This window comes from Salmo trutta, chromosome 31, assembly GCF_901001165.1.
Source record: "Salmo trutta chromosome 31, fSalTru1.1, whole genome shotgun sequence".
NCBI classification, from domain to species: Eukaryota; Metazoa; Chordata; class Actinopteri; order Salmoniformes; family Salmonidae; genus Salmo; species Salmo trutta.
Genome location: NC_042987.1, coordinates 32,810,445 through 32,834,862, shown reverse-complemented (window position 1 = coordinate 32,834,862; position 24,418 = coordinate 32,810,445). Strand labels below are relative to the sequence as shown.

At 43.4% G+C, this 24,418-nt stretch overlaps 1 protein-coding gene across 22 annotated transcripts in view; it reads right to left on the bottom strand.

Moving 5' to 3' along the window:
* The window catches only part of LOC115170016 (kinesin-like protein KIF1A), a 45,769-nt gene extending 30,425 nt beyond the window's left edge, over nt 1-15,344 (bottom strand). For 5 of the 22 annotated variants that reach the window (XM_029726212.1, XM_029726220.1, XM_029726214.1 and 2 more), the window contains exons 1-5: nt 15,005-15,343; nt 13,108-13,302; nt 6,505-6,578; nt 6,013-6,195; nt 1,146-1,214 (exon numbers count right to left, since the gene is read on the bottom strand). In XM_029726212.1, the coding sequence (XP_029582072.1) occupies nt 1,146-1,214; nt 6,013-6,195; nt 6,505-6,578; nt 13,108-13,213 (432 nt within the window). In that variant the 5' untranslated portion in view covers nt 13,214-13,302; nt 15,005-15,343. Of the gene's footprint in view, nt 1-1,145; nt 1,215-6,012; nt 6,196-6,504; nt 6,579-13,107; nt 13,303-15,004 lie in introns of all 22 variants that reach the window. The other 17 variants (XM_029726216.1, XM_029726213.1, XM_029726222.1 and 14 more) reach the window with 9 other exon arrangements.
* Between the last annotated feature and the right edge of the window lie 9,074 nt (nt 15,345-24,418).

Below are 24,418 nucleotides of genomic sequence, written 5' to 3'. Positions count from 1 at the left end.
TGCGCCATTGATCTTATGTTTGCAATATTCCTACCTGGAGAAATTGGTAATTTAACGGAGGGTCTAGCACATTTTTCCTATTTGTCTGCCTCTTTAGTCCAGGATGCATTGCATGGTGCCGTTGCTAGATCTATTATAGAAAGGAGACAGGAATCCAATGAATGAAGGATTTTATAACGCCCCACCCAGCAGACTGTCGACCAATCGCGTTCACGTCGTGATGTTGCGTCACGCGGTTGCTAAGCTAATCATCACGCAATCCCTTCTCAAAGTCATTGTATATTTCGAGAAACGTGCCTATTTGCCTCGAGAGTACGAAAAGTCGCAATTCCAAAGCTATACGATACTACAGATAGCAAGTTAATTATCTCACAAGATTTGTAATGTTTTACTTCTTGTTGACGAAATTCATGCTAATGTTGGGTTTTTGAGCTAGCGCCCAAAATACTCCCATTCAATCTTTGAAGGATAGCGCTCCTTGTCCCCGAATCGCCCAGAATGGACCGTGCAACCAATTGACGTAGCATTGGCAACATTTCCCATCTGAAAAGTGTATCTGTCGTTGCGAATGTCAGGCTCCACTTTGTTTTTTTATTTATTTATTTTTATTTCACCTTTATTTAACCAGGTAGGCAAGTTGAGAACAAGTTCTCATTTACAATTGCGACCTGGCCAAGATAAAGCAAAGCAGTTCGACAACATACAACAACACATAGTTACACATGGAGTAAAACAAATATACAGTCAATAATACAGTAGAAAAATAAGTCTATGTACGATGTGAGCAAATGAGGTGAGATTTGTGAGGCACATCAATCTGTAGGTTGAACATGGTGAGATAGTAGACTCCTAAATTGATAGTGCAGTTTGTTTAGGCAATTTTACAGCTAACTAGCTACGTTACATGCTGATATTATTGTGTGTAGCTACGTTTGCTAGCTAGCCAGCCCATAGAGAGAGCAATGCACTGTGGATTTTGTAGTCGACTTGAGCTGAAACAGATTTCCACAACGATTTTCCATGTTGCTACCAACCTTACTATAACGCCAAAACGTTAACACTTTAAAATCCCTAACCTACTATTGAGTAGGCCTCTCCTGTATTCAAGTTTATTCTAAAAACCCTAGAGGGTCGGGAGCACTCACCTCTACAGAGTAGGACAAGCTGTTGTCGGTATTGCTGTCACTGATCTTGGTGAAGAGGTCCTCACACAGCTGGCAGAGAAGAAAGCATGGACGGTTAATTGTTATTTGTTGTTATTATTATTATTATTGTTGTTATTTGTTTTTATTAAGGATCCCCATTAGCTGCTGCCCTCTTCCTGGGGTCCAGGAACATTAAGGCAGTTATATACAATTTTAAATATTACATGACATTATATCTCATAACACTTTCACAACCCATTAAGTGTGTTCCCTCAGGCCACTACTCTACTATCACATATCTACAAAATGCATGTGTATGTGTAGAGTGAGTGTCTTCTCATGTATATGTGTGTCTGTGCCTGTGTGTGTGTGTGTGTGTGTCTCTTCACAGCTTATTAGTAACTGGAATAAGCAATTTCATATATGTGTCAAGTGCAGCGTATGGTTGCTCCTCATTGCACACCACAGACCAACAAATATTCTTTAAATCAACAACATAGGAATGAATACAAAACTTCTTGTATGACCTCTTATACACTTTATTAGGGCCAGCCTTTGGAACTTTGGTTTTCCTAGATATGGTTACTAAAAACCAAATGAAATTGTATTTGTCACAAATGCCAAATACAACAGGTGTAGGTAGACCTTACAGTGAAATGCTTGCTTACAAGCCCTTAACCAACAATGCAGTTCAAGAAATATAGTTAAGAAGATATTTACTAAATAAACTAAAGTAAAAAATAAAAAGTAACACAATAAAATTACATAACAATAATGAGGCTATATTCAGGGGGTACCGGTACCAAGTCAATGTGCGGGGGTACAGGTTAGTCGAGGTAGTTTGAGCATGTAGGTTGGGGTAAAGTGACTATGCATAGATAATAAACAGTGAGTAGCAGCAGTGTAAAAACAAAGGGGGGGGGTCAATGTAAGTAGTCCGGGTGGCCATTTGATTAATTGTTCAGCAGTCTTATAGCTTGGGGGTAGAAACTGTTAAGGAGCCTTTTGGACCTAGACTTGGCCCTCCGGTACCACTTGCCGTGCGGTAGCAGAGAAAACAGTCTATGACTTGGGTGACTGGAGTCTTTGAAAAAATGTTGGGCCTTCCTCTGACACCGCCTAGTAGATTGGTCCTGGATGGCAGGAAGCTTGGTCCCAGTGATGTACTGGGCCGTACGCACTACCCTCTGTAGCGCCTTACGGTCGGATGCCGAGCAGCTGCCATACCAGGCGGTGATGCAACCGGTCAGGATGCTCTCGATGGTGCAGTAGTACAACTTTTTGAGGATCTGGGGACCCATGCCAAATCTTTTCAGTCTCCTGAGGGGGAAAAGGTGTTATTGTGCCCTCTTCACGACTGTCTTGGTGTGTTTGGTCCATGATAGTTTGTTGGTGATGTGGACACCAAGGAACTTGAAACTCTCGACACGCTCCACTACAGCCCCGTCGATGTTAATGGGGGCCTGTTCGGCCTTCCTTTTCCTGTAGTCCACGATCATCTCCTTTGTCTTGCTAACGTTGAGAGAGAGGTCGTTGTCCTGGAAACACACTGCCAGGTCTCTGACCTTCTCCCTATAGGCTGTCTCATCGTTGTTGGTGATCAAGCCTACCACTGTTGTGTTGTCAGCAAACTTAATGATGGTGTTGGAGTCGTGCTTGGCTACAAAGTTGTGGGTGAACAGGGAGTACAGGAGGGGAGTAAGTACGCACCCCTGAGGTGCCCCTGTGTTGAGGATCAGCGTGGCAGATGTGTTGTTGCCTACCCTTACTACCTGGGAGCGGCCCATGAGGAAGTCCAGGATCCGGTTGCTGAAGGAGGTGTTTAGTCCCAGGGTCCTTAGCTTAGCGATGTGCTTTGAGGGCACTATGGTGTTGAATGCTGAGCTGTAGTCAATGAACAGCATTCTGACATAGGTGTTCCTTTTGTCCAGGTGGGAAAGGGCAGTGTGGAGTTGGGGCGGTATGCAAATTGGAGTGGGTCTAGGATTTCAGGGATGATGGTGTTGATGTGAGCCATGACCAGCCTTTCAAAGCACTTCATGGCTACCGACGTGGGTGCTATGGGACGGTAGTCATTTAGGCAAGTTACCTTCGCATTCTTGGGCACTGGAACTATGATGGTCTGCTTGAAACGTGGGTATTACATACTCGGTCAGGGAGAGGTTGAAAATGTCAGTGAAGATACTTGCCAGTTGGTCCACGCATACTCTGAGTACACGCCCTGGTAATCCGTCTGACCCTGGGGCCTTGTGAATGTTGACCTGTTTAAAGGTCTTGCTCACATCGGCTACGGAGAGCGTGATCACACAGTCATCCGGAACAGCTGGTGCTCTCATGCATGCTTCAGTGTTGCTTGCCTCAAAGCGAGCATTAAAGGCATTTAGCTCATCTGGTAGGCTTGCGTCACTGGGCAGCTCGCGGCTGGGTTTCCCTTTGTAGTCCGTAATAGTTTGCAAGCCCTGCCACATCTGACGAGCGTCAGTGCCGGTGTAGTAGGATTCAGTCTTAGTCCTGTATTGACACTTTGCCTGTTTGATGGTTCGTCTGAGGGCATAGCGGGATTTCTTATAAATGTCTGGATTAGTGTCCTGCTCCTTGAAAGCCGCAGCTCCATGGCTTCTGGTTGGGATATGTATGTACAGTCACTGTGGGGATGACGTCGTCAATGCACTTATTGATGAAGCCGGTGACTGAATACGGAAGCCGGTGACTGTGCTAGCAAAACAGTCCTGTAGCATAGCATTTGCCTCATCTGACCACTTCCGTATTGACGAGTCACTGCTACTTCCTGCTTTAGTTTTTGCTTCTAAGCAGGAATCAGGAGGATAGGATTATGGTCAGATTTGACAAATGGAGGGCAAGGGAGAGCTTTGTATGCATCTCTGTGTATGGAGTAAAGGTGGTCCAGAGTTTTTTTCCTCTGGTTGCACATGTGACATGCTGGTAGAAATAATGTGACATGGATTTAAGTTTGCCTGCATTAAAGTCCCCGGCCACTAGGAGCGTCGCTTCTGGATGAGCATTTTCTTGTTTGCTTATGGCCTTATACAGCTCATCAAGTGCGGTCTTAGTGCCACCATTGGTTTGTGGTGGTAAATAGACGGCTACGAATAATATAGATGAGAACTCTCTTGGTAGTGTGATCTACAGCTTATCATGAGGTATTCTACCTCAAGTGAGCAATACCTTCAGACTTCTTTAATATTAAACATCGCACATCAGATGCTATTGACAAATAGACACACATCTCCGCCCCTCGTCTTACCACACGTAGCTGCTCTGTCCTGCCGATGCACGGAAAACCCAGCCAGCTCTATATTATCTGTGTCGTCGTTCTGCCACGACTCGGTGAAACATAAGATATTACATTTTTTTAATGTCCCATTGGTAGGATAGTCTTGGCTGTTGATCATCCAGTTTGTTTTCCAGTTATTGCACATTGGCCAATAGAACCAATAGTAGTGGTGATTTACTCACTCGCCTACGAATCCTAACAAGGCACCCCGACCTTCTCCCTCTGTATCTCCGCCTTTTCTTCACGCAAATTACAGGGATTTGGGCCGGGTCTCCGGAGAGCAGTATATCCTTCGCGTCGGACTCATTAAAGGAAAATCTTTGTCCAGTTCGAGGTGAGTAATTGCTGTTCTGATGTCCAGAAGCTCTTTTCAGTCATAAGAGACCGTAGCAGCAACTTTATGTTCAAAATAAGTTACAAACAATGCGAAAAAGCAAACAGAATAGCACAGTTGGTTAGAAGCCCGTAAAACGGCAGCCATCCCCTCCGGCGCCATTACTATAATGTGATCACTACATCCGATGGATATGGATACTGCTTTAAAGCAAATTTCTGCAGCATTAGTAAAGATGTGATCAATACATGTTGATGATTTCATTCCTGTACTGTTTGTAACTACCCTGGTAGGTTGATTGATAACCTGAACAAGGTTGCAGGCACTAGTTACAGTTTGAAGTTTTCTCTTGAGTGGCCAGCCAGATGAAAGCCAGTCAATATTTCAATCACCCAGAAAGTATACCTCTCTATTGATATAACATACATTATCAAGCATTTCACACGTTATCCAGATATGGACTATTAGCACTTGGTGGTCTATAGCAGCTTCCCACAAGAATGGGCTTCAGGTGAGACAGATGAAGCTGTAGATCATGAATATAAACGGCTACACCTCCACCATTGGCATTTCTGTCTTTTCTGTAATGTTATAACCATGTATTGTTACCACTGTATCATCAAAGGTATTATCTAAGTGAGTTTCAGAGATTGTCAGAATATGAATGTCATCTGTTACTAGTAAATAATTGATTTCATGAACCTTGTTTCTTAAGCTACATATGTTCACGTGGGCAATTTATTTTGCACTTTTCTGGGATACTTGATTGTTTTCATTGCTTTATTGGGATGCTTAGCAGAAGTAGACATGCTCATGTTATTTATGTTAGTGCAGGGTGTGCTGCACACAGTGGACTAACAGTGCTAACAGTATAACTCTGGTTCATAGGCACATGATTACTGCATACAATATCTGTCGGATCAGCAGAGGCATTCAGGGTAGTTAAGAGCGACATAAATTAGGTTACTTACATTGTGTCTTCCAACGCACAAGGGATAATGTACATTTGCTGAAGCATTATGACAACTCAGCGACACAATGGTAGGGATTAACTGAGCTGGGCTTGGGTCATTGAACACAGAAATCAGATTGTATTATAAATAAGAGGCATTTTTTGGTATAAACCTAAATGTGTTTTCGTAGTTTCAGTATCTGACATGTACGTGATGAAGTATCTATAGATTATGATGATGTCTTTACTACATTTTGTCATCCATCCATTTATCCATCCATCCTACCAGAGGGATAATGCCTTGCTGATCCTTCTGGTCCTGCTTTCCCATCATGGTGTAGCTCTTCCCTGATCCAGTCTGGCCATATGCAAAGATACACACGTTGTAGCCCTCAAAGGCATGCAGCAACATCTCCTCTCCAATGTCTTTGTACACCTGCTTCTGTGAATGATAGTTAATGTCGTCCGGCTGCAGAGAGAATGAGAGAGAGAGAGAGAGATAGAGAGAAAGAGGAGAGAGAAACAGAGAGAGAGAGAGAGAGAGAGAGAGATAGAGAGAGAAAGAGGAGAGAGAAACAGAGAGAGAGAGAGAGGGAGCAAGAGCGCAAGAAGAGAGAGATAGAGAGAGCGCGAGAGGAGAGCGAAACAGAGAAAGGGATTGAGGTTTAATACACCTTTATTAAGCAATTGCAGAGTAAATACTGACCTCATGACTTGCATGATCTTTAAATGCACAACATTCAAGTCTCTAGTGTGGGACTTGTGTGGCAAAACAAACCGTGGTATGTGACCAGTAGGAGTAGTCGAAGTTGAAGCTCTTGTTCTCCTTCGGCTGTTTGGGGTTTAGGATCGCTGAAAGGACAGACAGGAAGGAAACAAAGGTTAGAAGAATACAAACCAAACCCAGAAATCTAAACCAAGTAAACGATTGTGATACACTGTATATGGCAGACCAGATATATAATATATTTGGCTGACTACATACAGTAAATACAATTAGTGGAAAATGCATTGTCATCATTTCAGGAAGAATTGTGGAGCTGGTGGAATCTGAAACTAGGCCAGGCGTTTGTGGAAAACTGAGCAAGTCCCTCTCTGTGAAAGCTTTAATGGCCAAGGCACAGAAGCTGAGAAAGCACCTGGCAGCAGCTGGTGTCTGTGGCCCATAGAGGTAATGCAGCGATGAGGTTCATCTGAGCCTGACTGAAACAGCTGCATCATCAGTGGTGTCTGACCAATCATGATGTCACTTATGTCATAGACTGGGGAATGTACTCTAGACGCCGTTCACGTGCTAGCAAGTCGAAAATGTCAGAGTTTCCTAGTTCTGACTAGCACGTGAACGGCGTCTAGAGTACATTCCCCAGTCTATGACATAAGTGGCATCATGATTGGTCAGACACCACTGATGATGCTGCTGTATCAGCATTAGGTATTGATAGAGATATGTAGGAAGTCACAGGAAGGATGTAGGCAGTCACATGAAGGATGTAGGCAGTCACATGAAGGATGTAGGCAGTCACAGAAAGGATGAGGGCAGTCACGGGAAGGAAGTAGGCAGTCACAGAAAGGATGAGGGCAGTCACAGGAAGGAAGTAGGCAGTCACAGAAAGGAAGTCGTTGAAAGTCGTAAGACAATGTTTCAGTTGAACAGAAGAATGCGTCAGTAACTATGTTTCCATCCAAATATTTAAAAATCCGCATAAAAAACGCACACAAAATGTACTTTTTCACTTACGTTTTCATATACAGAATACAAATCTAAAGGTCAATGTGTTTCCATCTCAATTCAACTCTACCGATAGTTTTGTCACAAAAACTGTTGAATTTAAATAGCAAATGTGCCTACTCTTGTCTTTGCACCTGTTCTGTAGCCAACAGCTCGCAGGTAGGCTGTGCAGAAGGCTAGACTACATGATGAGATTATTATGGATAAGAGTGAGAATATTTTTATTTGTCAAACGCAGTCAAGCATCGATCATCATGTCACCAAAATCAGACACTCAATATTTATTGGAAAGGAGCATCAAGATCACTGTGCACTTCACCACCTTGTGAAGTTCATCATAACTTATTTAATCTGTAGCCTAATAAACTGCATGATTTCCCGAGTCGTAGTGGGAGGACCACACACCATGTCATCGCTTAACTCCAAGTTTGCTTCTTATATGATGGTTATTATATCAATATTTGGTCATAAAGGCGTGTCGACTGCCATGTTTAACTAAATTCATTTTACAGACACAAAAAGATCCCACCATGTCGAATCAACAAATTATCTGTCAGCATTTATACAATTGCACTGAAACTTCCTGTTTCCATCACAGCTGTCGTGATTTTTTTTTGTTCATAACAAATGACTTTAATCACATAAAAACTGTGGATGGAAACATGGTTACAATCCCTCAGTGATACAAGAGATGGGATTTCTGCAAGCGTTCCCATCCTAATAGTCTAAAGTTCCTTGAAATAACCGTAGAGTGGAAGCAAACAGGAATGTGTTTACATGGTAAACAGTACACTGTATTACCTCCACCAAAGTAATTTCAGATATTTCCAGACATCTAACCTAATCTGTACCATGCCAAAGATTGTGACAATGAGGTCATAAACAGACCCGCCGACAGGCACAAAGCAGCGGAATAAGACACACCCACATCAGCTGACCCAGTGTCTCAGCTCAGACAGAAACAACGAGGCCTTTTGGACACTCTGGCTCGAGGGATAAGACGCTCTAGAGGTCCACACACACAGACACACTCAGTTCTGACTGGACCCTTTGTTTCACTTCCTATGGAGATGTGTTACATGCTCCACTGCCCACCGTCGCATTGCTTTCAAGCGTGTGTTCCAAGCAGAAAATGGCAGAAGCGCAACGTTTCATTGATTCTCTACAGTAATTCTCCACAGTATAAATTATTGAGCAAACAAGGGCCTATGGTGTGAAGTGATGAATTTCTGTAAATAAGCTTGAAATAGTGTTAGATCCAATTTTATAAATACATGTCTTTTAAAACCATATACAATGTCATATTGCCAATGTCTGATGAAAATCTCTTCTCTCCAAAACATAAACTTTTCTTGACCACATTTTCCCATGAATGAACATAAAAATATGGGAACTTCAGAATTATTATTATTTATTTAACTAGGCAAGTCAGTTAAGAACAAATTAGTATTTATAATGACGGGTTAACTGCCTTGATCAGGGACAGAACGACAGATTTGTACCTTGTCAGCTTGGGGATTTGAGCTAGCAACCTTTTGTTTACTAGCCCAATGCTCTAACCACTAGGCTACCTGCTTGGTCCTTGGTCCATGAGTCATGAAATGTTCAGAGTACATTGGGGGGAGTTACTGGTCTCAACAAATTGAAAACATTTACAATGTAATGGCAAAAAAGGAGTTACAAGATTTTTCATCAGACCCCGACAATATGAGATCGTCTCCTGAAGGCCCAATCTAAATCAGACCATATTAGTAAATATTTCATCAACTGTATTTATTATTGACAAGAACATATTTGCCTGGAGTTATCAGACTGGAAAATGATGTATATCACAATGGAAGGCCTTTCAAGGATTTGTCACGCCCTGATCTGTTTTCACCTGTCCTTGTGCTTGTCCTTGTCTCCACCCCCCTCCAGGTGTCGCCCATCTTCCCCATTATCCCTGGGTACTTATATCGGTGTTTTCTGTTTGTCTGTTGCCAGTTTGTCTTGTTTGTTCAAGTCAACCAATGGTTTGTCTCAGCTCCTGCTTTTCCCCGGTCTCTCTTTTTCTCGCCCTCCTGGTTTTGACCTTTGCCTTGTCTGTCCTGACTCTGATCCTGCCTGCCATCCTGTACCTTTGCCCCACTACTCTGGATTATCGACCCCTGCCTGTCTTGACCTGTCGTTTGCCTGCCCCTGTTGCTGTAATAAAAATTGTTACTTCAACACAGTCTGCACTTGGGTCTTACCTGAAACTTGATAGGATTCATCAATACATATTCCGGAGATCACTATAGAACAGTGGCTACATTGCCTACTATAACAATGGCAGACTAGGCATAAAACCAGTATTTCCCCCACCAGTACTTAGGCAATCACTGCCTTCATCAGTTGGCCCCCAACTAAAATATTTTAGATTTGACATACACTACATTACCAAAAGTGTGTGGACACCTGCTTGTCGAACATCTCATTCCAGAATCATGGGCATTAATATGGAGTTGGTCCCCCCCCCCTTTGCTGCTATAACAGCCTCCACTCATCTGGGAAGGCTTTCCACTAGATGTTGGAACATTGCTGCGGGGACATGCTTCCATTCAACTACAAGAGCATTAGTGAGGTCAGGCACTGATGTTGGGTGATTAGGCCTGGCTCGCAGTCAGTCGGCATTCCAATTCATCCCTAAGGTGTTCAATGGGGTTGAGGTCAGGGCTCTGTGCAGGCCAGTCATGTTCGTCCACACCGATCTCGAAAAACCATTTCTGTATGGACCTCACTTTGTGCACGGGGGCATTGTCATGCAGAAACAGGAAAGGGCTTTTCCCAAACTGTTGCCACAAAGTTGGAATCACAGAATCATCCAGAATGTCATTGTATGCTGTAGCGTTAAGATTTCCCTTCACTGGAACTAAGGGGCCTACCCCGAACCATGAAACACAGCCCCAGACCATTATTTCTCCTCCACCAAACTTTACAGTTGACACTATGCATTGGGGCAGGTAGCGTTCTCCTGACATCCGCCAAACGGTGAAGCGTGATTCACCACTACAGACAACACGTTTCCACTGCTCCAGAGTCCAATAGCGGTGAGCTTTACACAACTTCAGCCGATGCTTGGCATTGCGCATGGTGATCTTAGGTTTGTGTGCAGCTGAGCTGTTGTTGCTTCTAGAAGTTTCCACTTCACAATAACACCACTTACAGTTGACCGGGGCAGTTCTAGCAGGGCAGTAATTTTACAAACTGACTTGTTGGAAAGGTGGCATCCTATGACGGTGCCATGTTGAAAGTCACTGAGCTATTCAGTAAGGCCATTCTACTGCCAATGTTTGTCTATGGAGATTGCATGGCTATGTGCTTGATTTTATACACCTGTCCGCAATGGGTGGGGCTGAAATAGCCGAATCCACAAATTTGAAGGGGTGTTCACATACATCTGTATACAGTGCATTCGGAAGGTATTCAGACCCCTTGACCTTTTCCACATTTTGTTACATTACAGCCTTATTCTAAAATTGATTAAATAAAACAATTTTCTCATCAATCTACACACAATACCCCACAATGACAAAGCAAAAACAGTTTTTTTTACAAATATATATTTTTTACCCCCCTTTTTCTCCCCAATTTTCGATCTTGTCTCATCGCTGCAACTCCCCAACGAGCTCGGGCTAGGCGAAGGTGGAGTCATGCGTCCTCCGAAACATGACCCACCTAACCCCACTTCCTAACACCCGCCAGTTTAACCGGGAAGCCAGCTGCACCAATGTGTCGGAGGAAACACAGTTCAACTGGCGACCGGAGTCAGCCTGCAGGCACCCGGCCCGTCACAAGAAGTCACTAGAGCGCGATGAGCCAAGTAAAGACCCACCGGCCAAACCCTCCCTAACCCGGACGACACTGGACCAATTGTCGCCGTCCTATGTGACTCCCAGCCATGGCCGGTTGTAGCACAGCCCGGGAATGAACCCGGGTCTGTAGTAACGCCTCTAGCACTGCGATGAGGGGCCTTAGACCGCTTCACCACTCAGGAGGCCCTCGAAAACAGGTTTTTAAAAATGTTTGCAAATGTTTTAAACATTAAACAACAACAAAAAAACTTTTTTACATAAGTATTCAGACCCTTTGCTATGAGACTCGAAATTGAGCTCAGGTGCATCTTGTTTCCAATGATCATCCTTGAGATGTTTCTACACCTGTGGTACATTGAACTGATTGGACATGATTTGGAAAGGCACACACCTGTCTATATAAGGTTCTACAGGTGACAGTGCATGTCAGAGCAAAAACCAAGCCATGAGGTTGAAGGAATTGTCCGTAGAGCTCCGAGACAGGATTGTGTCAAGGCACAGATCTGGGGAAGGGTACCAATACATTTCTGCAGCAAGAACACAGTGACCTCCATCATTCTTAAATGGAAAAAAATTGGAACCACCAAGACTCTTCCTAGAGCTGGCCACCCAGCCAAATTGAGCAATCGGGGGAGAAGGGCCTTGTTCAGGGAGGCAACCAAGAACTCGATGGTCACTCTGACAGACCTCCAGAGTTCCTCTGTATAGATGGGAGAACTTTCCAGAAGGACAACCATCTCTGCAGTACTCCACCAATCAGGCCTTTATGGTAGAGTGGCCAGACAGAAGCCACTCCTCAATAAAAGGCCCATGACAACCCGCTTTGAGTTTGCCAAAAAGCACCTAAAGGACTCTCATACCATGAGAAACAAGATTCTCTGGTCTGATGAAACCAAGCCTGAATGTCAAGATTCACGTCTGGAGGAAACCAGGCACTGCTCATCACCTGGCCAATACCATCCCTATGGTGAAGCATGGTGGTGGCAGCATCATGCTGTGGGGATGTTTTTCAGCGGCAGGGACTGGGAGACTAGTCAGGATCGAGGGAAAGTTGAACGGAGCAAAGTACAGAGAGATCCTTGGATGAAAACCTGCTCCAGAGCGCTCAGGACCTCAGATTGGGCGAAGGTTCACCTTCCAACAGAACAACGACCCTAAGCACACAGCCAAGACAACGCAGGAGTGGCTTCGGGACAAGTCTCTGAATGTCCTTGAGTGGCCCAACTAGAGCGCAGACTTGAACCTGATCGAACATCTCTGGAGAGACCTGAAAATAGCTATGCAGCGACACTCCCCATTCAACCTGACAGAGCTTGAGAGGATCTGCAGAGAAAAATGGGAGAAACTCCCCAAATACAGGTGTGCCAAGCTTGTACCGTCATACCAAAGAAGACTCAAGGCTGTCATCACTGCCAAAGGTGCTTCAACAAAGTACTGAGTAAAGGGTCTGAATACTTATGTAAATGTGATATCCGTTTTTTTATTTTTAATACATTTGCAAAAAAAAATTACAAGCCTGTTTTTGCTTTGTCATTATGGAGTATTGTGTGTAGATTGGTGAGGGGGGAAATTATTTAGTCAATTTTAGAATAAAGCTGTAACGTAACAAAATGTGGAAAAAGTCAAGGGGTCTGACGAAGGCCTTGAGACCGAAATGTAAAACGTAATAAAGAGTAGTGAAACTAGCAAGAGTAATGTGAGTAATGTAATTCAATTATTACCATTCAACTGCAACAAAGATAGCTCAGATGTGCAAGTGCTTTTTGCATTTTCTTACAATACTAGAAATGTCTTATAACACCAAATATCCAATGCTCACTTGTGGTGTTCCCTGTCATCTGGATGATGCACTTGCTCTCCTTCCCGATCTCTCGAGAGTTGAAGGGGCGGACCCGGACCGCCACTTTCACTGAAGCCCCCGCCATGCTTCCTGTCAGTGGGGGGCAACGTGATTATAGATGAGTTCAGTCAGGAGGAGAGGGGAGGGGCTTGTCGCCAGGTAGACACCTGACACCTGTGGAGAGGGAAGTCATGGTGAGATGAAGCTCTGAATGAAGATCTGATTTTAACTACTTTGTAATGCCATCATCTAACAGAAAAACAGGTCACAACTTTACATAACCTGCATGGTTGCATTATGATGCAGTTATAGTGCATTGAAAGACTTCATGAGGACCTGGCCCCTTATAAGGTCTTATACTCATCTTATAATGATCCTGACTAAATGCCAGCCAGTTACCTTGTTTTTAGTAGCACTGTATGGTTGTAAGGTCTAGGCACATATATTCCCCTTATGAATTGACTGCTAGATGACACACAGTGTTTCTTATTCTGGAAGAATCACATGACATGTTGTCATTGACTACTTGTTGCACACAGAATGAAGTTCTCCTAAATCTATTTTTGACAACCACAAACGTAGACTAGGCAGCCCTACATGCTGCGTCATTCGCCACCTCCTCAATGAATTCGGATGACCCACATCATCACCTGCACTTCATTAATCAATGTATCGGTATAGTTGATTCGCCTATGATACAACATCATGCCATCATCACAATGTAGGCCCTCCTTCTTACTTTTTTTCTTTAGTCGGATAATTCAATACCTAAAATTAAAATATTCTCAATAAATTGCGTCATTTTAGTCGACTATAAACTAGTACATGTTGGGGTAAACATTCTAATCTAGGCTATCTAAAATTAAAATGGCTGCTTTCATCGTAGCGGACATCATTCCTTCTTTTTCTCCATCCTCGACGGACCTACTTACAATGGGCGCGTCTACAACGCTGCAGCTGACAATGCCGACTTTACTGCACCTGCCTGAGGAGTCATAGCCTATGGGTAAATAATATGTAGCCTAACTGGGGCCTGCGTCTGTTGTCCTATATTGACCAAAAAATGTACCACCCATTACAAAATGGGTTGGCTTGTTACGTTTCACGAATTCGTTGATTCTACAGACAGCAATATCCACGCGACGCAGCAGCTAAACATCTCAGTCATATCATTTTATGTGCACACTGTCAGAGCATCATCAAACCTACAGCCCGCAAAAATAATGTAATAAATTACATAATTCACATCGATATTAAAGTCACAAATGTTAGTATGCAGCAACCTAGTTCGTGGTTTTTTGTTTACACTCGAAAAGACCCAACATTCATAATGTAAATATTGTTATCTCCACCATCTAGCGCTGCCGCACCTCAAAACAAACGCACTGTCGAAGCAATTTAATATAGGCCATCGCTCAATTTACTGCTAGGCTATTTGCCCACTGTAGAAATCAATGTCATTGAATTCCTCCAGACATAAATTAAACCCTGCAACACATTAACAAATTCATGATGATCAGATTTAGTTGTTTATTTTGGACTGTGGATCTGATCAAATTAAAGAGGCTATTGACAAGATGATTCTGTAAATCTAAAAACAATTGTTTCACAATGTCTAATCATGTGGATGCCAATTTTCCTCAAAATAACAACACATTTAGTTTACATTATCCAAATAATCCAGACTTCATGCATAAACATGTCGCAGTGCCCTTTTAAGATTCTTAAAAGCCCCAAGATAAGGAAGAAGAGCCTCAAAATGGCCAATCCAAACCATGAGGAACAACAACACCCTTGGTTCCCCACTGCGTCAACCCAAGACCGTGATCAAAAGCAACATCTCATCAGAAAAGAACAAAACCTCAAAGTGTCTTACCAAACCACCTCGAATTCAACAACCGCAGTGGGTCCCTCCTTGATATTTTTCCTTCCGTTAATATCAGCTAACAGCCTCCCTCAGTGTATCCATGCAGGGAGTATCCGCCCGGAGCAATAGAGAGAAACGGAGAGAGCTAGACCACCCCAGTCAGGGCTATGGCTGGGTGGGTTCTAACAACAGGGCCTGGTACACAGTGGTGCGTCAGTCGGTCTGCCAGCCAAGGGTAGGGGAGAGAGAGGAGGGGACTGGACTGGATTAATGCAGGAGGCGAGCTCAGAGAGAGAGAGATAGAACGTCCTTTACGGTAGGGCCAAAAGAAATGGTGCTGATGATGATGTCAATGATGACATCATCATCAGCATCATCGGAGTGGAGCAGGTAGAGAACAGTGAAGCAGCGCAGAGAAGGAGGGAGGGGGTGAGGGAGGGAGCAGTGAAAGGAAAGGGAGGGGTAGGAGGAGAAGACCAGGTTGAGGGAGGGAAGGAACAGGGAAGGAAAAGGGAGGGGTAGGAGGAGAAGACCAGGTTGAGGGAGGGAGGGAACAGGGAAGGAAAGGGAGGGGTAGGAGGAGAAGACCAGGTTGAGGGAGGGAGGGAACAGGGAAGGAAAGGGAGGGGTAGGAGGAGAAGACCAGGTTGAGGGAGGGAAGGAACAGGGAAGGAAAGGGAGGGGTAGGAGGAGAAGACCAGGTTGAGGGAGGGAAGGAACAGGGAAGGAAAGGGAGGGGTAGGAGGAGAAGACCAGGTTGAGGGAGGGAAGGAACAGGGAAGGAAAAGGGAGGGGTAGGAGGAGAAGACCAGGTTGAGGGAGGGAAGGAACAGGGAAGGAAAGGGAGGGGTAGGAGGAGAAGACCAGGTTGAGGGAGGGAGGGAACAGGGAAAGGAAAGGGAGGGGTAGGAGGAGAAGACCAGGTTGAGGGAGGGAAGGAACAGGGAAGGGAAAGGGAGGGGTAGGAGGAGAAGACCAGGTTGAGGGAGGGAGGGAACAGGGAAGGAAAGGGAGGGGTAGGAGGAGAAGACCAGGTTGAGGGAGGGAAGGAACAGGGAAGGAAAAGGGAGGGGTAGGAGGAGAAGACCAGGTTGAGGGAGGGAGGGAACAGGGAAAGGAAAGGGAGGGGTAGGAGGAGAAGACCAGGTTGAGGGAGGGAGGGAACAGGGAAGGAAAAGAGCTGGGAGGGAGGGGACATGCAGGTACCAATGGGAAGCCCCCATTATACAAAGCACAGATAGTTTGAGGTGGTGCAGATCTCATTGGTTTCTCACTGAGCTAAACAGTAGAGAGTAAGGTTGTAATTCTATACCTACAGTACTACAACAGAAATCTCTGGCTGGCTGTTCAGTGAATGAAGTCTTTGTTGTTCAAGTTCAAGTATTTAGCTGTGTGGACAATAGTTAACAATATAGGCTATTGTTTCTCATAAATATGGTTTCTTTGTCTAGTGACCACAACAAATGTGTGTTATAATACTGGACTGTAACACTATTAGAGAGTAGAGAGCAGAGATATGTTAATACATCTTCTAAGAAGTAAGCATGTATTTTATTGTATTTTAAATTTTCATGAATGATCTATGTGAAGGAAACAAATTATACTTGAATGGGATTTTCCTCCCTCCAAGATACTGTTGTTCTCTTCCAAGATATTCCTTGTAAACTCTTTCATCAGATCATTTCACAAAGTAATCCATTTGAATAAACAGGATTTATCCTTGATCACATACTCTGTCAGAGCCTGGTCATAGAGGAAGCTGAGGAGGGTAATATAAGCTCATTGATTGGACCCCATCTGCTGGACAGCTGTCACTACTACATAAAGCCAACATACACTGAGTGTACCAAACATTAGGAACACCTTCCTAATATTGAGTTGGAGAAATGTCCTCTGGTCTGATGAAACAAAAATAGAACTGTTTGGCCATAATGACCATCGTTATGTTTGGAGGAAAAAGGGGGGGGCTTGCAAGCCGAAGAACACCATCCCAACCGTGAAGCACGGGGGTGGCAGCATCATGTTCTGGGGGTGCTTTGCTGCAGGAGGGACTGGTGCACTTCACAAAATAGATGGCAACATGAGGAAGGAAAATTATGTGGATATATTGAAGCAACATCTCAAGACATCAGTCAAGAAGTTAAAGCTTGGTCGCAAATGGGTCTTCTAAATGGACAATGACCCTAAGCATACTTCCAAAGTTGTGGAAAAATGGCTTAAGGACAACAAAGTCAAGGTATTGGAGTGGCCATCACAAAGCCCTGACCTCAAGCCTATAGAAATTTGTGGGCAGAACTGAAAAAGCGTGTGCGAGCAAGGAGGCCTACAAACCTGACTCAGTTACACCAGCTCTGTCAGGAGGAATGGGCCAAAATTCACCCAACTTATTGTGGGAAGCTTGTGGAAGGCTGCCCGAAATGTTTGACCCAAGTTAAACAATTTAAACGCAATGCTACCAAATACTAATTGAGTGTATGTAAACTTCTGACCCACTGGGAATGTGATGAAATAAAAGCTGAAATAAATCATTCTCTCTTCTATTATTCTGACATTTCATATTCTTAAAATAAAGTGGTGATCCTAACTGACCTAAAACAGGGAATTTTTACTAGGATTAAATGTCCGGAATTGTGAAAAACTGAGTTTAAATGTATTTGGCAAAGGTGTATGTAAACTTCCGATTTCAACTGTACTACAGTGTATCTCCAATGTATTTATCTCAATTCACACTTTTGATGGCTGCTACTTCAAATTGAAGCCCTAAATTCCTCTCTCCTCAGACACAATACCCTGTTTCTTGTAGATACAGTTGCATCTCTTGGGGAAACACCTATTTTCATGGACCAGCAGAGTAAGAAAACTTTGAATCTTGGTTAACCCGGAACTAAAATATGGTGTAATTTGGTCAAATGCTTGGTACCATTAATGTTCACGTAGTCTGTCCATGAGATATTAGAAAATGTCAGACTCTTGTTTCATTGTCAGTATGTCTGTATTAGTGTAACATGTTATCATCATTTTATTGTCTTTGTAGATATTGACATTCTGTACGATGACTCTCAAAAGGCCTTGAATGTACCCCCTGGCACAGCACCCATCTCTTTCAATGAAAGAGCATGGTAAGGACTCTGTGTGTATTTGTGTGCATGCCTGTGTGTTGTATGAGTTACAGAAGAAAGAGAGGGATAATTATTGAATTGATACAAAGTGAATGTTTGAAATTGGAGAAATATGGACTTTTACACTCCCTCTTGAAAAGCCCCGCTTTATCTCAGCTCACTGGTCACCATAGCAGCGCCCACCCGTAGCACGCGCTCAAGCAGGTATATTTCCCGGGTCACCCCCAAAGCCAATTGCTCCTTTGGCCGCCTTTCCTTCCAGTTCTCTGCTGCTAATGACTGGAACAAACTGCAAAAATCACTGAAGCTGGAGACACATATCTCCCTCACTAGCTTTAAGCACCAGCTGTCAGAGCAGCTCACAGATCACTGCACCTGTACATAGCCCATCTGTAAATAGCCCATAGAACTACCACATCCCCATACTGTATTTATTTATTTATCTTGCTCCTTTGCACCCCAGTATCTCTACTGGCACATTCATCTTCTGCACATCTACCATTCCAGTGTTTAATTGCTATATTGTAATTACTTCGCCACCATGGCCTATTTATTGCCTTACCTCCCTTATCTTACCTCATTTGCGCACAATATATATACACTTTTTTATCTACTGTATTATTGACTGTATGTTTGTTTATTCCATGTGTAACTCTGTGTTGTTATATGTGTCGAACTGCTTTGCTTTATCTTGGCCAGGTCGCAGTTGTAAATGAGAACTTGTTCTCAACTAGCCTACCTGGTTAAATAAAGATGAAATAAATATAAAATAAAAAATACACACAAATCTAAAGGGATGGAATAAGAATATTTACATATAAATATATGGATGAGCGATGGCCGAGCGGCATAGGCAAGATGCAATAGACGGTATAAAATAGAGTACACACATATGAGATGAGTATGTAAGATATGTAAACATTATTAAAGTGACTAGTGACAGTCTTTGTCTCCCTCTAGGGGCTGGAGGAGCCTTGGAGTCACCACAAGGAGGTGTCAGGGTACCTTTGGAAGGCACTACAAGTCCTTACACCATGGCAACCCTGCCTCCCTACAAGCTGTGGGTATTGATCATGTTCCGGCCTCAATTAGAAAAGGGGACCGTCTTAAACAGCTAAACCAAAGGGAACGTTTTTGAATTTACAAACTACAGGCCACTAAGTACCCTGGTTTAAATCATACAAAGTGAGGCAGCAGACTTTGTGAAAATTCATATTTGTGTCATTGTCAAAACTTTTGGCCACGACTGTACAATGTCCTCTTTTGAACAGCTTTTTCCAATCAACCCTGATTTGAAGAGGGAGTGGTTACATAATTCATTGGACAACACCTAGTTGGCAAAACTATACACATTAAAAAGTGAAATACTGTTGATATGTTATCAAAAATGCAACTCTTGGCTAAAAGCATCATTACCCCTAGAAAGGTAGTTCTAACCTTGAATATGACTGGGCAAAGTGGTAAGAATAGGAGAGCTATCTACTTGATAGTACACTTGATCACAGCAAACATGGACCACAACAGTCTAAACCTAGCTGAGGGCAATAGAGCAATTTATCCACTAGATGACAGCAAAAGGGACTTATCACGACCTGACAGGAAAGGTGAGAAATCCATATCTTCATTTAAACCAGGGTTAAATGAAGATATGGATTTCTCACCTTTCCTGTCAGGTCGTGATAAGTCCCTTTTGCTGTCATCTAGTGGATAACTTGCTCTATTGCCCTCAGCTAGGTTTAGACTGTTGTGGTCCATGTTTGCTGTGATCAAGTGTATTATCAAGTAGATAGCTCTCCTATTCTTACCACTTTGCCCAGTCATATTCAAGGTTAGAACTACCTTTCTAGGGGTAATGATGCTTTTAGCCAAGAGTTGCATTTTTGATAACATATCAACACTATTTCACTTTTTAATGTGTATAGTTTTGCTAACTAGGTGTTGTCCAATGAATTATGTAACCACTCCCTCTTCAAATCAGGGTTGATTGGAAAAAGCTGTTCAAAAGAGGACATTGTACAGTCGTGGCCAAAAGTTTTGACAATGACACAAATATGAATTTTCAAAGTCTGCTGCCTCACTTTGTATGATGGCAATTTGCATATACTTCAGAATGTTATAAAGAGTGATCAGATGAATTGCAATTAATTGCAAAGTCCCTCTTTGCCATACAAATGAACTGAATCCCCAAAAAACATTTCCACTGCATTTTAGCCCTGCCTCAAAAGGACCAGCTGACATCAAGTAAGTGATTCTCTCGTTAACACAGGTGTGAGTGTTGACAAGGACAAGGCTGGAGATCACTCTGTCATGCTGATTGAGTTCGAATAACAGACTGGAAGCCTCAAAAGGAGGGTGGCGCTTGGAATCATTGTTCTTCCTCTGTCAACCATGGTTACCTGCAAGGAAACACGTGCCATCATCATTGCTTTGCAAAAAAAGGGCTTCACAGGCAAGGATATTGGTGCCAGTAAGATTGCACCTAAATCAACCATTTATCGGATCATCAAGAACTTCAAGGAGAGTGGTGCAATTGTTGTGAAGAAGGCTTCGGGGCGCCCAAGAAAGTCCAGCAAATGCCAGGACTCTCTCCTAAAGTTGATTCAGCTGCGGGATCGGGGCTCCACCAGTACAGAGCTTGCTCAGGAATGGCAGCAGGCAGGTGTGAGTGCATCTGCACGCACAGTGAGGCAAAGACTTTTGGAGGTTTGCCTGGTGTCAAGAAGGGCAGCAAAGAAGCCACTTCTCTCCAGGAAAAACATCAGGGACAGACTGATATTCTGCAAAAGGTACAGGGATTGGACTGCTGAGGACTGGGGTAAAGGGATTTTCTCTGATGAATCCCCTTTCCGATTGTTTGGGGCATCCGGAAAAAAGCTTGTCCGGAGAAGACAAGGTGAGCGCTACCATCAGTCTTGTGTCATGCCAACAGTAAAGCATCCTGAGACCATTCATGTGTGGGTTTGCTTCTCAGCCAAGGGAGTGGGCTCACTCACAATTTTGCCTAAGAACACAGCCATGAATAAAGAATGGTTCCAACACATCCTCCGAGAGCAACTTCTCCCAACCATCCAGGAACAGTTTGGTGACGAACAATGCCTTTTCCAGCATGATGGAGCACCTTGCCATAAGACAAAAGTGATAACTAAGTGGCTCGGGGAACAAAACATCGATATTTTGGGTCCATGGCCAGGAAACTCCCCAGACCTTAATCCCATTGAGAACTTTTGGTCAATCCTCAAGAGGCGGGTGGACAAACAAAAACCCACAAATTCTGACAAACTCCAAGCATTGATTATGCAAGAATGGACTGCCATCAGTCAGGATGTGGCCCAGAAGTTAATTGACAGCATGCCAGGGCGGATTGCAGAGGTCTTGAAAAAGAAGGGTCAACACTACAAATATTGACTCTGCATCAACTTCATGTAATTGTCAATAAAAGCCTTTGACACTTATGAAACGCTTGTAATTATACTTCAGTATTCCATAGCAACATCTGACAAAAATATCTAAAGACACTGAAGCAGCAACTCTGTGAAAATTAATATTTGTGTCATTCTCAAAACTTTTGGCCACGACTGTAGTATCATAACTTTGTACTTACTCCCTGACGAAGGCCAAGCAGCCGAAATGCTTCAGAGTTTTTAAACTTTGTTTCCATTGAACATGCCATACAAATAAAGGCATTTTAATGAATTATATGAAGAGTGCCTTGGTCCTCCTTTCTTTTTGAGAACTAATGGGTGATTTAATATTTTCTACCTGTTCAACACTAATAAGATTTAACCCAAAGGCCGGCAGATGGCGATATTTAGTCATTTCAGTTTACCGTGCAAATGCATTGTATGCAGCCGGCAAAACATTTGTATCTCTCATGGACCGGTTGTACATAAAACATTATCCATTCAGGCAGCATAGGATTCGATTTCCTCTTGAACTTTTTTTATGTTGAGAAGAAAAACGGGGGAAATATGCGTACTTTCGTTATGAAGTAAAATTTTCCACCGCCATGCTAGAGTGGCTAAATGCTAAGGTTAAATGAAATGACAAAATTTCGCCATCTGCTGGCCTTTGGGCTAATTAGGGTCCCCTGGCAAAACTATGGTTCCTACCCTGTCATAGTAGCTTTTTTCTTCATTATCCTGTATGAAGGTTTTTGTTTGAACTTAATTAAATCAGAATTATATCAGAATGACATAATATCAAATCTAATTTTATTGGTCACATACATGTGTTTAGCAGATGTTATTGCGGGTGTAGCAAAATGCTTGTGTTTCTGGCTCCAACAGTGCAGTAATATCTAACAAGTAATATAGGCCTATACCAGTGGAGGCTACTGAGGGGAGGACGGCTCATAATAATGTCTGAAACGGAGCAAATGGAATGGCATCAAACCATGTGTTTGATGTATTTGATACTATTCCACTCCAGTCATTAACCACAAGCCGCAAAATACTACATCTCCCATGATTCATCTGTGCACCTGTGGGAGAAGTGTGGGGGATGATTAAGAGGATGAGTGGGGTAAGAAGGGAGTGGGATTATCCAGTGTTGATGAGTGGGAAGGATGTGGCAGTACAGATGAGGAGAAGGCAGAGAGGATGGCCTAGCGTTTGTCGAAGTACATACAGTAGGGGGAAAAAGTATTTGATCCCCTGCTGATTTTGTACGTTTGCCCACTGACAAAGAAATGATCAGTCTATAATTTTAATGGTAGGTTTATTTGAACAGTGAGAGACAGAATAACAACAACAAAATCCAGAAAAACGCATGTCAAAAATGTTATAAATTGATTTGCATTTTAATGAGGGAAATAAGTATTTGACCCCTTCTCAATCAGAAAGATTTCTGGCTCCCAGGGGTCTTTTATACAGGTAACGAGCTGAGATTAGGAGCACACTCTTAAAGGGAGTGCTCCTAATCTCAGTTTGTTACCTGTATAAAAGACACCTGTCCACAGAAGCAATCAATCAGATTCCAAACTCTCCACCATGGCCAAGACCAAAGAGCTCTCCAAGGATGTCAGGAACAAGATTGTAGACCTACACAAGGCTGGAATGGGCTACAAGACCATCGCCAAGCAGCTTGGTGAGAAGGTGACCACAGTTGGTGCGATTATTCGCAAATGGAAGAAACACAAAAGAACTGTCAATCTCCCTCGGCCTGGGGCTCCATGCAAGATCTCACCTCGTGGAGTTGCAATGATCATGAGAACGGTGAGGAATCAGCCCAGAACTACACGGGAGGATCTTGTCAATGATCTCAAGGCAGCTGGGACCATAGTCACCAAGAAAACAATTGGTAACACACTACGCCGTGAAGGACTGAAATCCTGCAGCGCCAGCATGGTCCCCCTGCTCAAGAAAGCACATATACATGCCCGTCTGAAGTTTTCCAATGAACATCTGAATGATTCAGAGGACAACTGGGTGAAAGTGTTGTGGTCAGATGAGACCAAAATGGAGCTCTTTGGCATCATCTCAACTCGCCGTGTTTGGAGGAGGAGGAATGCTGCCTATGACCCCAAGAACACCATCCCCACCGTCAAACATGGAGGTGGAAACATTATGCTTTGGGGGTGTTTTTCTGCTAAGGGGACAGGACAACGTCACCGCATCAAAGGGATGATGGACGGGGCCATGTACCGTCAAATCTTGGGTGAGAACCTCCTTCCCTCAGCCAGGGCATTGAAAATGGGTCGTGGATGGGTATTCCAGCATGACAATGACCCAAAACACACGTCCAAGGCAACAAAGGAGTGGCTCAAGAAGAAGCACATTAAAGTCCTGGAGTGGCCTAGCCAGTCTCCAGACCTTAATCCCATAGAAAATCTGTGGAGGGAGCTGAAGGTTCGAGTTGCCAAACGTCAGCCTCGAAACCTTAATGACTTGGAGAAGATCTGCAAAGAGGAGTGGGACAAAATCCCTCCTGAGATGTGTGCAAACCTGGTGGCCAACTACAAGAAACGTCTGACCTCTGTGATTGCCAACAAGGGTTTTGCCACCAAGTACTAAGTCATGTTTTGCAGAGGGGTCAAATACTTATTTCCCTCATTAAAATGCTAATCATTTTATAACATTTTTGACATGGGTTTTTCTGGATTTGTTGTTGTTATTCTGTCTCTCACTGTTCAAATAAACCTACCATTAAAATTATAGACTGATCATTTCTTTGTCAGTGGGTAAACGTACAAAATCCGCAGGGGATCAAATACTTTATTCCCTCACTGTAGCTCAGTAAAATTGGTCAGAGGAGGGGCAGAGGGGGAGACAGAGAACGAGAGAGGAGCATCCTGAAGTGCTGGATA